Source organism: Hakea prostrata, chromosome 2, assembly GCF_041222555.1.
Source record: "Hakea prostrata isolate BN-2017 chromosome 2, UWA_Hpros_2, whole genome shotgun sequence".
Taxonomy (NCBI): Eukaryota; Viridiplantae; Streptophyta; class Magnoliopsida; order Proteales; family Proteaceae; genus Hakea; species Hakea prostrata.
Genome location: NC_142601.1, coordinates 74,112,719 through 74,125,030, shown reverse-complemented (window position 1 = coordinate 74,125,030; position 12,312 = coordinate 74,112,719). Strand labels below are relative to the sequence as shown.

At 37.4% G+C, this 12,312-nt stretch overlaps 1 protein-coding gene across 3 annotated transcripts in view; it reads left to right on the top strand.

Annotated features, from left to right (window-relative positions):
* Positions 1 to 12,312, top strand: part of LOC149026452 (methionine aminopeptidase 2B-like) — a 30,478-nt gene that overhangs the window by 851 nt on the left and 17,315 nt on the right. For 2 of the 3 annotated variants that reach the window (XM_089146734.1, XM_089146736.1), the window contains exons 2-5: positions 3,798 to 3,907; positions 5,251 to 5,293; positions 10,479 to 10,515; positions 10,618 to 10,725. In XM_089146734.1, coding sequence (XP_089002860.1) covers positions 3,812 to 3,907; positions 5,251 to 5,293; positions 10,479 to 10,515; positions 10,618 to 10,725 — 284 coding nt within the window. In that variant the 5' untranslated portion in view covers positions 3,798 to 3,811. The remainder of the gene's footprint in view (positions 1 to 3,797; positions 3,908 to 5,250; positions 5,294 to 10,478; positions 10,516 to 10,617; positions 10,726 to 12,312) is intronic. The other variant, XM_089146735.1, reaches the window with a different exon arrangement.

Genomic DNA, 12,312 nt, shown 5'->3' with positions numbered 1-12,312 from the left:
GAGAATACAAAGGATCATATTTGGTGGGCACTAGTTACTGTTGTTGATTACCTGGGAAATGTTTCCACAAAACTTGAATTTACGCTTTCAAAGAGTAATGTGGTTCCAGAGGCAGAACTTTGGATTGATTGTTTAAAGGGTCATACAGTCAACTGAAAAATTATCATTTAGACACTACATGTTACAAAAGGGGGGAAGAATCTAGAAGATGGCTAATTAGTTCAGAAGCTCCATTACTGTTTTGAATAAAAAATAAAAAAATGAACTAAAAAGAAAGCTTAAGCGTTCGCTATTACAATCTTGGTTGCCTTTACTTGTCAACTTGAATGAATGTGTTTTGTTTAGAGTAAGATCTTTCATAAGTGTCATGTCTTCTTGGTGGTTATGAATCACACATGTTTAAGTATTAGTTGCATGATAGAATGATATTTATTAGCTATATCTATTGCTTTATGTTTAAATTAGACCATTTTCTTGCATATTTGATCATTTACATTAAATTCTACACCCATTGGTATGTATCTACAGTAAGAAAATCACCTGACTGATATATTCCCGATACACGATAGTTCAAACTTGTTTATATAGAGTTTGGATCCACCTCCGACATGGGTTGAAAATTTGCCAATCCACACATCTGGTTGTGTGACATGTGTCCGTTCAAAATCAAAATCCTCCTTTTTTTGGTAATCAGTCAAACAATCAAACCATTTGAAACTTACTTTCATTTTCTTTTCTCAAATTTATTGTTTCCTATTTTTTCCCAACGTTATCAAAACGCCAAAGATGACTCTTCCTCTATCTACACTCTCTTTCTTCTTTACATTCATCCCTTTCTCTATCTTTTATATATATACACTACTATTTCGAAAATATTAAAAAAGCATATTATTATTATATTATTATTTTTTGTAATTTAGTTTTTTTGGTAGAAAAAGAAGTAAGGAATAAAGAGATGTTTTTATAGGCCTACGGTTGATCTTAAAATCTAAACCCTCCCTCTTTCTTAATGAAGTGTTGAATTGGAAGAGTTCAGATGTCAGGGTTTATTTGATAAAAATGATGGAAATGAGAGATAGCAATTAATTTTCCAATTTCGAGAGATCAAGACCTAATCATCCAAATAGTTTGATTCCTTCATAGACAGTTTTATAAGGTTTTCTTTCTATGTTGCAATTTCTAAACGATAAAAATCACATATTTGTAAGAGTTGCTGCAAGTGGGGGACATTGAAGACAAAGAAGTGGAGAAAAGAGAGGTGGAAGGGAGAGGGAAAGAACCAAAGTGGAGATAGAGGTAGCAAATTTTGGTGGATTAATTGGAATTCTTTTAAATATTAAAAATATTAAAAACTAGTTTTTTTTTTTTTTTTTTTGGGGGGGGGGGGGGATGTTGGATTCTATTTTAGATTAACTTCATTTTGGTAATTAGAGGTGGTTAATTTTGTTTTAGATTAATTACCAAAAAAATGCGGATTATGTTTTAGATTGGACACATGTAACACAATGAGATGTGTAGATTAGAAAATTTTCCAACCCATGTAGGTGGAGGATCTGGACTTGTATATATATAACCCAAGGAGAGTGAACTCTGAACAAGAGGTATTGCTCTATGTCAACTGAACCAATCCTTTGGTGGTTGATCCAGCTCCTGATTCTGAAACCAAAACTTGAAGCATTGAAGGAGATTCCTAATTCTTAACCAAAACTTAAGGCATTGAAGGAGGACATGGACATGTGTAGGTTGGGCAATGCAAGGTCTAGTCCTTCTCAACTCAAGCCCTTCCTTCCCTGTGGCTAAGGTTACCTTCCTTTTCGCCCCATCCCCTGTATTTGTTTTCACCTGTCTTGTGACGTTGGAAAGATAAAGGGAAGCCGATCTCTCTCCCCTTATTGACCACTCATATAGTCATATCTCCTTGGCTCTCCCTGCATAAGGTATAATGAAAGCCCAATTTTGTGCAGTTATAACACCAAGGTGCTCTCTCCCCCTCACCTCTTCCTCTTCATTTTGATGTGCCATTCCTGATAATAAGAGCTTCGAGTCGCTGTCTGTTATTTTTAATTGTCACTGTTAAAGTTTGGCAGCATTGTTTGATCCTTTGGCATATCTAAAGCTTTAATCTGTGATCTTGGTTTTGGAAGGGACATAATAATGTTTGTCCAGTGTAATATTTATGATGGCATGCAAAGACTAGAAAACAGTGCAAAGATCAAGATAAACTCAGACTAATTATTATAAAGAAACTAAAACTTGCAGTGCATCAAGGTATATTTTGATGTTGAGCTTTGAGACTCCAATAACTTGCTGTTATGGATAGTTGTAACTGGGTTGATACAGAAATTGAATGGAGTAGGACCACAAGTGAGGAGTTTTCATTTGTATAGACATGAAAACCCATTTCCTGTTTTGGAAAAAGTATATGCATGAAACCGCAAGGCTGGAGGATGCTCTCAACCTCTAGGACTATCGTTACTTTGTTTAAGCATTGATTAGCTTATCAATGAAAAGGGAAAAACTTTCCAAGTAATGAAAAGAACACCAAATGTTGGTCTTAGTTTTTTCTTCCTCTTTTCACTTGGGAGTTTTAAGGCAAAAAAAGAGAGGAGGGAATTCAAGAAACAGGTTAAAGGCAAATGATGATAAAGATAATTGAAACAATCTTCATCTGAAGTGGAGTATCAATGTGTGTAAGATTACTTACTTGATGTGATATTGTTCAGCATCTGGAAGGAAATGAGCAGGTGCATCACTAAAGAAAAGTGAGGAAGCATTTTGCATTTATTCAAGCTCATATTATTCTATTAGTTTGTGAGACCCTAGGATATTTCAGGTCAGAAATTGGATGTTGGGGAAAATTCGAGGAAGTCAATGCTATCTTGATTGCTATTTTATAATGTAATATTTTTTATTTTTCCTTGCATGTAGTCCTTTTCTTCTAAGATGTTTGTGATGCACTGCTCTATGTATAATTTTGAAATTCTTAATTATGTCGCCAATCAGAGAAATTAAGAACTCCTCTTCAATGTTATTTCTTCTGATTGTCATGGCAGGGGTACGTGAACTCTCTCTTTCTTTCCATAGTATGTGTATTTTCCTTCCGTTCATGTAGTTTCTATGAGTTTTTATTGGGTTGTGGTTGGCTTTAACTGAAATTACTGGAATGTTGTTTCATTGTTTTTGTTTTATAGTGACTGAAATCATGATTGTTATCAAAATTTAAATCTTAGCTGTATATGGGACTTGTTATAGGACTGATTGACATACAATACTCGTCAATATAAAAAAATGTTCGCACATTAAGAATCTTTGCAGCCATAAGCATCATATCATGTTTGTACTTGTTTTTAGATGTCTATCAGGGGTTACAATTGTCATCTCAACACAAGAAAATGAAAATCTCTATTGCTACTTTTGTTCTTTCCCCATGCCTTTGTTTCTTCTCCTCCTTCCTCATTCACTTGGAGACCATTTGGTTTGAAGAAGTTGAAGTGGGGTGGGAAAAAGCAAAGTTTTCCACAAATTCTATATTCTGGGTTTGTTTGTTTAGATGGGTGGGATAATGGGGACAGTATTCTCCATGACTTAAGGATTTTGTATGCTTATGTGTCAGAGCACTTTTCCCACTCCATCTCTTTAAAAAATCCTATACTTTTAGGTGGGACTTTGTGGCCAAGTGAGGGGAATGAAAAACAAATGTTACTTTATTCATCATGGGACCCACATTGTCAACCTTTCGAAGGAACCTTTCCTTTCCTTTCCTGTTTCTCGCTGATTTTTGTTTTAAATTAATGCAGGAAGCAACAAAATCATGGGAAGTGATGCTGAAGTACACGACAAGCTTCCATCAGACTTGGAAAAATTGCAACTAGAGCAACATCAGGATGCCCCAGAGAGCAGTAGTACAGTATGTATTTATATAAGTAGTGTGGCAAGTGTATTCCTCCATGCTGCTTTTTGTCCCCCCCCCCTTTTTCCTTCTCTCTCTTCTTTCTATTATCGTTGAGAAACACTCTTGTTTGTCTAATGACCTCTCTATGAGGATTTTGGGGAGTATGTGAAGCCAGACTAAGAGAGGTAAAGTAATGGACGATTGTATCAGAACTGAAATGAGAGTTGCATCTCAATTCAGGACAAGCTCCTTGAGAGCTGCTTGATGTGGTATGGGTATGTCCAATAGAGACCTATGGATGCACTAGTGAAGGAATTAAAAGAGGTAGATGCATGCGTAAAATGACTGCTGGAGGAGAATTAAAAAGGATATGCATATGGTGGGGGCTTGATCTTATTGTGACTGGGAAAGAAGTTGTTGGGAGGACAAAGACCTGTGTTGCTGACCCTTTGTAGGGGATATCTCTAGGATGCTTCTCGGTCTGCTGCTTTGACATTTTCTCCTTATTAACCTTGTTTACATTCTTCTACTCCTTTGTACTTCTATTATTTATCATTGTCTATTTGTCTCAGCCTCTTTCATATTCATGTAGCTGACCTCGTTTAGTTGGGATAAGGTAATGGTGGTGGTGGTTGTTGTTGATACATCCATGGAATCTCCTTCTCTGGTTAGCAATATGAAAGTCCAAGAGTAGTATGGGCCCATAAACTAGGGAAATTCTTAGCAGCAGGGTTTTGGATTAATATGTAGAAGTGGATTCATATCTTATTCAGATGTAAGAACCTAAGTTAGTCAAAATCTTGAATCTCAAGCAAAATAGTCATAGTTGTCATGGCAAGCAGGTGATCCACTTTTTGATGCAACAACCGAAGCCTTACCCAACTAAATGAGGTTTGCTACATGGATCCTTCAATAAAAAGATGAATTGAAAAACGGAAAGTGAAAAATGGAAACAAAGCTGAAAGATAATAGTAATAGGAGAGAGGATAACTCAAGACATCATATGATATAGCCTCAATCTTATGAGGGGCAGTTCTTACAAAATTTTCAAGATAATCAAATGTGCTAATAGGTTGGTTTTAGGGGGAAGGGGAAGGTTAAGTTGGGGCTTTGTGGTTAAAAATCATTCTCTTAAATGATATTTGGGGGTATCAAGGATACTTAGCCCATCCTTGATACGGGGTTAAATTCCTTGGGATGGGAAACTGGGGTCTATAAGTTTCAGAAACTATGGTTTTCCTGCAGTGTGTTTTACGTGTCATGACTGATACAATGAAACTATGTAATGTTGTAGAACTTTCTAATTTTGAAGCCTATAAATTGCAATGTGGAAGCTAATCCAGTCACCTTCATTGCAGAAAGATGAAGACGATGAAAAAGGTGATAATTCAGATCTAACAGGTTGATTTTCTAGCCTGCAATCTTTAGGCGTGTGATAATGTTGTATGTTTGTATGATTGATTGTCTATCATTGATTTTTACTGCTTGCTAGTCATTTTACTATTTTACTTAACATTTTGCCTGGTAGAATAAAGTCTTATTGCTTGTTGCTGGGGTATTTTAGTGTCCGTTTCTTCTTGTTCCAGGGATGCTGTGGCTTTTTATCCATGCTTATTCTTTTGTAACAAATTGATTTGGTTCTTTCTGAAAAAATGTTGGTGAGTCAATTCATGGCATTATGTCTATGAAGTTTAAGCTGTTGAGGGTCTAAGGGCCTGTTTGGTTACTTGAGTCTGAAGATTTCAAAAATCTAGAGATTTCAAATTTATCGATTTCAAATCTATGGAGTCATGGTTCATAAAATTAACTGTTTGGTTAGCCTGAATCTTTGGAATGAAATCTATAGATTCATCCTAAAAAAACATTTATGGAGTCATGGTTCAAATGTTTAACATTTTTATAGTAGAGATGAAATCTCTGGATTTCACCTTATACCCATAAATCCACAAATTTATGTTTTTAGTGTAAAAAGGTGAATCTTTAGATTTCATGAATCCAGAGATTCACACAACCAAACGGGTATAAATCTCCCATTTGTGAATCCAGAGATTTCAAATCTCTGGATTCATATAACCAAACAGGCCCTAAGACAGGCATTAGAGAGTCAGTGTTTCAGGTGGTTCAAGATTTTTTAAGTTCCCCTCGGGATCAGTTTTCCCACAGAGTCAACACAAACTGAGAGATTGGATACTCGATCCTGATGGATTTTTTATATTCCCAACTCTTTGTGGTGTCTTTCATTTGGCTTGTCCTATTGTTCTGTCGTCAAAGCTGCTAGCCTGCTACTCAGATATTGCATCATCATTGTTATAAATTCATCATGGATGAGTTCCTCTGTTTTGTTCTGTCTTGTCAAAGACAGGGATAGAGACAGGAGTGCCAAAGTGGTTCATGTACAGTACTGTGCTCGTCATGTTGACGTTATGGAGAGATTGAGGCAGATGCTTTACTTTTATTCCCCCCCCCCCCCCATTTCCATTCATGTACTTGGTTCCTTTCCTCATCATTCCAGTTTGCCTCATAGTTGATTGGTTGCCTAGTACTTCCATCAAAACATCCTCGTTTCAGTTACAGAAAGTTTGTTATATGTTGTTTCTTTATTGCCCGAAGTTCAGCTCCATACATCGTTGTGATTCAGTATCCTATAAATTTTTGTTTGAGTTTTGTTAAGATTTGCGCAAGTTTGGGTACAGCCGCAGACTAGATTGGATCGCTGCAATCTGGAGTTTTCTTTTCCATATGTTCTATTTTTCAGTTATTTCTATTTTTGTAGTTGTTTCTATTTTGGACAGAATATTCTGTCATAGTTGTTTCCATTTTTTTTTGAGGACAGAATTACTTGTCCCACAAGTTTGTAACTGAGGAATTGAAGAATATAAATAAAATGCTTGTATTCTGGGTAGTTAATCTAGAATCGCATGGTGCAGTTCTCCCCTGCTAGTTCTACTACTACTTCTTCTTCTTCTTCTTCCTTGCCTTCTTCTTCAATCTTGCATCTGGTTTCATTCTCAGTGTGTGATTTCTAACATAGTATCAGAACATTAATCTGAGGCCTGGGTTGCTATTCTATGCTGTCCCTGAGCCATAGGCTGCCTAACCATTTAAATAAAGCATTCCCTGCCCTCAGCATTCAATTCCCTACTATTTATTGCCCCTCAACTAACAATAACCCTCTCTCTCTCTCTCCTCCATATGGCGCCATCTCAGGATCCCCAGGGCCCCTCATTTAGCAACTTGGAAAAATCTCTAGGGTTGTCTTCATCTACAAGATATTCTGGCTTTAATGGTGCTCGTCACCCCCATGGCATTCAATGCTGCCCCTGAGCCTTAGGCTGCCTAACCATTTACTTAAAACATTCCCTGCCCTCAGCATTCAATTCCCCCTATTTATTACCCCTCAACTATCGCTAACCCTCTCTTTGTCCTCCACGTGGTGCCATCTTTGATCCCAGGGCCCTAACATTCTTCTTCTTCTTCCTTACTTTCTTCTTCAATCTGACATCTGGTTTGATTTTCAGTGTGTGATTTCTATCAAGTTCTTTAGGTATGTAATGTAATATCAATCACTTAGCAGTTAGCACTCTGAGTGCTCTTCTCCACTTCAAATACCCTATTATCTTTGTTTCATCACTCTAGCACTTTAGGTGCACTCCCTCTCTTTCCGCTGCCAAACATGATGTGAACCAGATTCAGAGCTGAAATTGGGCTGGGGTAGGTTGCCCATACCCTACGGTCCTATACTTCCAGCAAGGGTATTTTGGTAATTTTGTTATATTCTGGTTAAGTCCACTTAGCGTTTAGTTGGGTCCAGAATCTTTGTGGGACCCTAGAGTACTTCTATTTTTGGGTTTGAGTCATTGTTAAGTTAGGATTCCTAAGTTGTGACGGAGTCCCCTAATTTTGTTCTACTTCTTGCAAAGATTCCATATCTACTCTTAGATTTCAATTTGGATTCTTTTGGAGTGAGATATGAAAGAGTCTTTCTAGGAGTATGAGTCTTCGTTCAAGTAGGAGTTTAGTTTGATTTGTTTTTTAAATTGGAGTCCTGGCGTGAGTTTGTTCTAAAGGCTATGAGTAAGCCTCTTTATAATATAATATTCAGTTTATGATTAATGAAATTAATTGAGAATTGAAAGATCATAACTTAGTGTCATGGGTTCCCTCTAGGGAGAACTAGCGGCTACTATTTGAAGGAACAGTTCTGCAGAATTTTGTGAAATCTGAAAGCTCAAGCCATCTCCAAGTAAGCACAAGAGACCCCTACCGCTAGCATACCTTTCACTCCCTTCTTCCATCTGCAAACTTCCTCGTTCCCCCTAACCCTAATTCGGAAGTTGCAGCCCCCTCTGCCCATTGCAAATCATCCTTACCCTCTCTCAAACCCTGCTTCAGCTCCTATTCCGTTCATCCAACTCTTTACCCCTTAACTCCTACCTCCCAACCCTAGACAACTAATTCCAACCCCTCTTCTTCTTTTCTTCTCCTTCTTCTTCCTCTTTAAAAGCTTGTGGCACCTCTGGAAATTCCAGAATTTAAAAAACCAGAAATGGTAACCTAAACCCTAGGCTTCCCCTGCCAAAGACCTATTCTTAGTAGGATTTAGAATCCCCTTTCCATTCCCTACCTGTGATCCTATGTTTCAGCCCCTTCCTTCCCATCTGAACCCTCCCCTTCCTTCCCATCTGAACCCTAGAAAATTGTGAAATTCATTTTCTTCCTTAGAAACCCTTAAAACTTCAAAACCCTGAATCTCGTTAACCCCTCATCTAAACCTTAAGCCCTTTTAGGATTAGCATTCCTATCACCTATCAAACACTTGACCTCGCCCTACCCTCAATCCACCGAGAAACCCTAGATTCTCAAAAAACTCTAATTGCTGAAACCCTAGTCTTCGAATCCCATTCTGAAAATAAAACTATGGCAAAGGAACAATATTAGAATTCAATACCTTAGCCTCCAAACCCTAGCTGAATATAACCCTACCCCTTTCCCAACCCTAAAACCCCTTTAACCAGCATATTTATTGCTGATTCACTTGGAGAGGATCCTGAGGGTGGACCTAAATCTACAACTTTTCTTCAATCAATCAAACTCTAGATCCTGTTTCACATAAAAACTTCTAAGCAAAGGCATTTTCTAGGATATTCGAGCATTGAACATCATCCTGGAAATTTGTTTTCTTTTTTACATCCATGGTGACAAGGCGTCTGAGGGGGTGAAGAAAACCAAGGTACACCAAATGAGGTGCCTAGGCGACACGTGGACGCCTAGAACCACCAGAGGGCTTGGACAACTATGCTTATGTCAAGAATGTGTGCCTGGGTGCTTGACATCCCTTTCAAAAGGTATACTATGGCTAGGTGATATGGCAATTACACTAGATCTTCACAAAATTAATTTCTGTGTTTATACATCATAGAAAAAACTGGATCTGTCTGAGTGTCTATCATAGATCAGAAACACTTTTTCAAATCACAGTGGCAAAGTTAGGAAGTAATTAGTAAGGGATGACCATAGGAGCTCATTAGAGCTGGTCTAGGAGTAGCTTCGATACATGATAAACCGTGAGAAAGTCATTTGAGGTGGCATGATCATGTACAATAGAGGCATTTGGGTGCTCCAATACAGAGGTGTGATTTTATTCAGATTCAAGGAATTAAAAGAGTAGGGGTACACCAAGAATGACTTAGGGAGAAGGTGTAAGGAAGTCATAAATAGCTTAGCCGTTGGGTCAAGGATGACCCAAACAGTGCTGATGGAGGAAAAGGATTCTTTGGTAGCCGATCCCTTTAGTTATAAAGCCGAGTTATTGTTGTACCTCCATAACTTTGTCGCAATTGACATTGAATAAATGAGCTAGTATGATGTAGTGAAATAGTTGTACGGAGGTACAGAAATCTTGGTTAAATAGTTGCAAGCTCAACACATTCAACTTCTTCTTGGACTCTCATAATCTCATTAATAGATATGTACATGGAAGAGGGTGGACTGTCATCCCATGATTGAGTGCTTGGAGCTAGTTGGCCCTGCCAAGTGCGTTCTGTGAATGAAGTGGACATTTAACTTTTAGTTTCAAGTAGGTGTAAGTGTAATGACCACTAGGAATTGTGGGAGTTATGTATCCTTGGGCTTGTGGTTGACAAATAATGGAGTATCATTTCAGCAGATTAATAGTTTCTCCGCCTTCTTGTCCTCCACCCTTCAAAAAGGCTTTGATATTTTATCATGTGATGGTACTCAGCATTCAGCAAAAGAAAGAAACCAGAACGATTATCTAGTTTTATGATCATTTTAATTTTTTTACAAGGTTTATTTTCTTATTTACCCTATTGAGGCCCCTGGATTGCCAAAATTAATTAAGTTAATTAATAGGGTGGCTTTTTGCTATCTTTTGTTAGTGTCATCTCCCTATCCTCACCTTTCTTTCTTTTCCATCCCCCTCTATATCTTGTTTTTTGTATCTCTTCCCCAACCCCAACCTCCAGTTTCATTTGGTTGTGCTTGAATGTTTTGGATTTTATCCATGCTTAACCGCTGAAAAAATAAAAAAGTACATTATTTTGACAATTTTTTTTGCTTGCAACAGAAACTGCAAAGAAGAAAAAGAAGAAAAGCAAAAGCAAGTGAGTATCTTTTTTCTTGGTTTAGTTCTTATCATTGATGTGGTACCCCTTTTTTGTTCTTTCTTTTCCGCATGATAGATAATTTATCTTTGCCTTTTATAGGAAGAAGAAAGAACCTCGTGGGCAGACTGATCCCCCATCTATTCCTGTTATTGAACTCTTTCCATCTGGGGAATTCCCTGAAGGTGAAATCCAGCAGTATAAAGATGAGTAAGTATCCTCCCTTTTCTAAACCCTAACCCCCCCCCCCCACACCAAAAAAAAAAAAAAAAAAAAGAAAAAAAAAGAAGAAGAAGAAAGAAAGAAAAAACCCCTATGCCCACCCCTACCTCAAAGAGAGTAAGTACATATCCTTCCTTAATTATTTGGCAGCAACTAATAAATTTGTTCCTCTGATTGAGTGAGATGGGGAGGGTGTCAACTTTATCATGAAAGATAGGTTTATTTCTGGTTGCATTCTTTTGACAGTGTGTCTTTGCTTTATGGTACAGTTAGCTACAAATCCCTTAGACCCTTACTAATGTGCAAACGGGAACTGCTGGATGCATTCTTTTGACAGTGTGTCTTTGCTTTATGGTACAGTTAGCTACAAATCCCTTAGACCCTTACTAATGTGCAAACGGGAACTGATGTTCCCATTGCTTCACAAAGGTTTGATACAACAACCAAACTTCAAACATTTTACAGCTTATTATCAGTTAGTAGCTAATGTTTAATTGAACCCCCATCCATCTCCATCTCCATTCCTAAACCCTCAATAATTGAACCTCTCCAGCTAGAATTGAAAGAGTTGCTTTCTAATTTGCAGTTTGCTTTCTTAGGACAAGATAATTCTCTTCCTGTCATTGTTGTCTCTGATTTAACTTTTGACAAAGCAGAAGAGTTTATCACACTGTTGAATGATAATAGAGAAGCATTGAGTTGGTCTATGACTAATATCAAAGGTGTAAGCTCTTCTATTGTACAAGCTCATATTCATCTTATGAAGGATGCCAAATATTTTAGAAAACCTCAGCGTATGATGAGTATTTTCTTTGACATTGTGAAGGTTTTTTCTTAAAGTCTTTAGGGATGACTTTTCTATTCATGGTTTTTCTTATTTGGAATGTCTTCCCCATCATACATTGATATTGAAGATAAGACTCAAGCTTCACATGATCAAGTACATCTTGACTGAAAGGTATACCCCTCATTTGTCTTCCTTGTTTATCTTTTCATGCATGCATTGATGACATTGCATTATTTAAGTGTGGGGGGAATACCTTTGGCTTCTTTGTGAATTTTAACTTTGGCTTTTGGTTAGTGTACATACTATTTCAATTGCTATGATGTGTGAAATGAGAGTGATTTTGGTACCCATCATGAATACATAAAAACCCTTTTGAGAGGAAGGTAACTTGTATGTATGTTGAGATGAGAATTTCCAAAGAAAAATAATAGGCCCTTAACTTAAGGCATTGGACCATTATGGGTTTTGTGGATCCTTGTTTCTTTGGTTAGAGGTTGAGATCGATCTTTTGTATGGCGTGACAAAAGTTCAAAAAGAAGTGAAAAGAAAAGAAGAAAAAAAAGAGTAGAAAGTAAAAGTTGAATTTCTTGGAACTAGATAGGGCACTCCGACTTAGGAATCGAGGTGACTTGATCGAAACTCTTAGGAATGATATTATTGAAAAGAACTCTCATATCACTGTCTATGTGGGCATATGCAAAGCAAAGCTACAAAGTAACTTGGGTTTCTGGTGTTTGCTCCACCATGTCATTCAAGCCAACCGTAATGGAGTAAAGTAGAGTTCACTA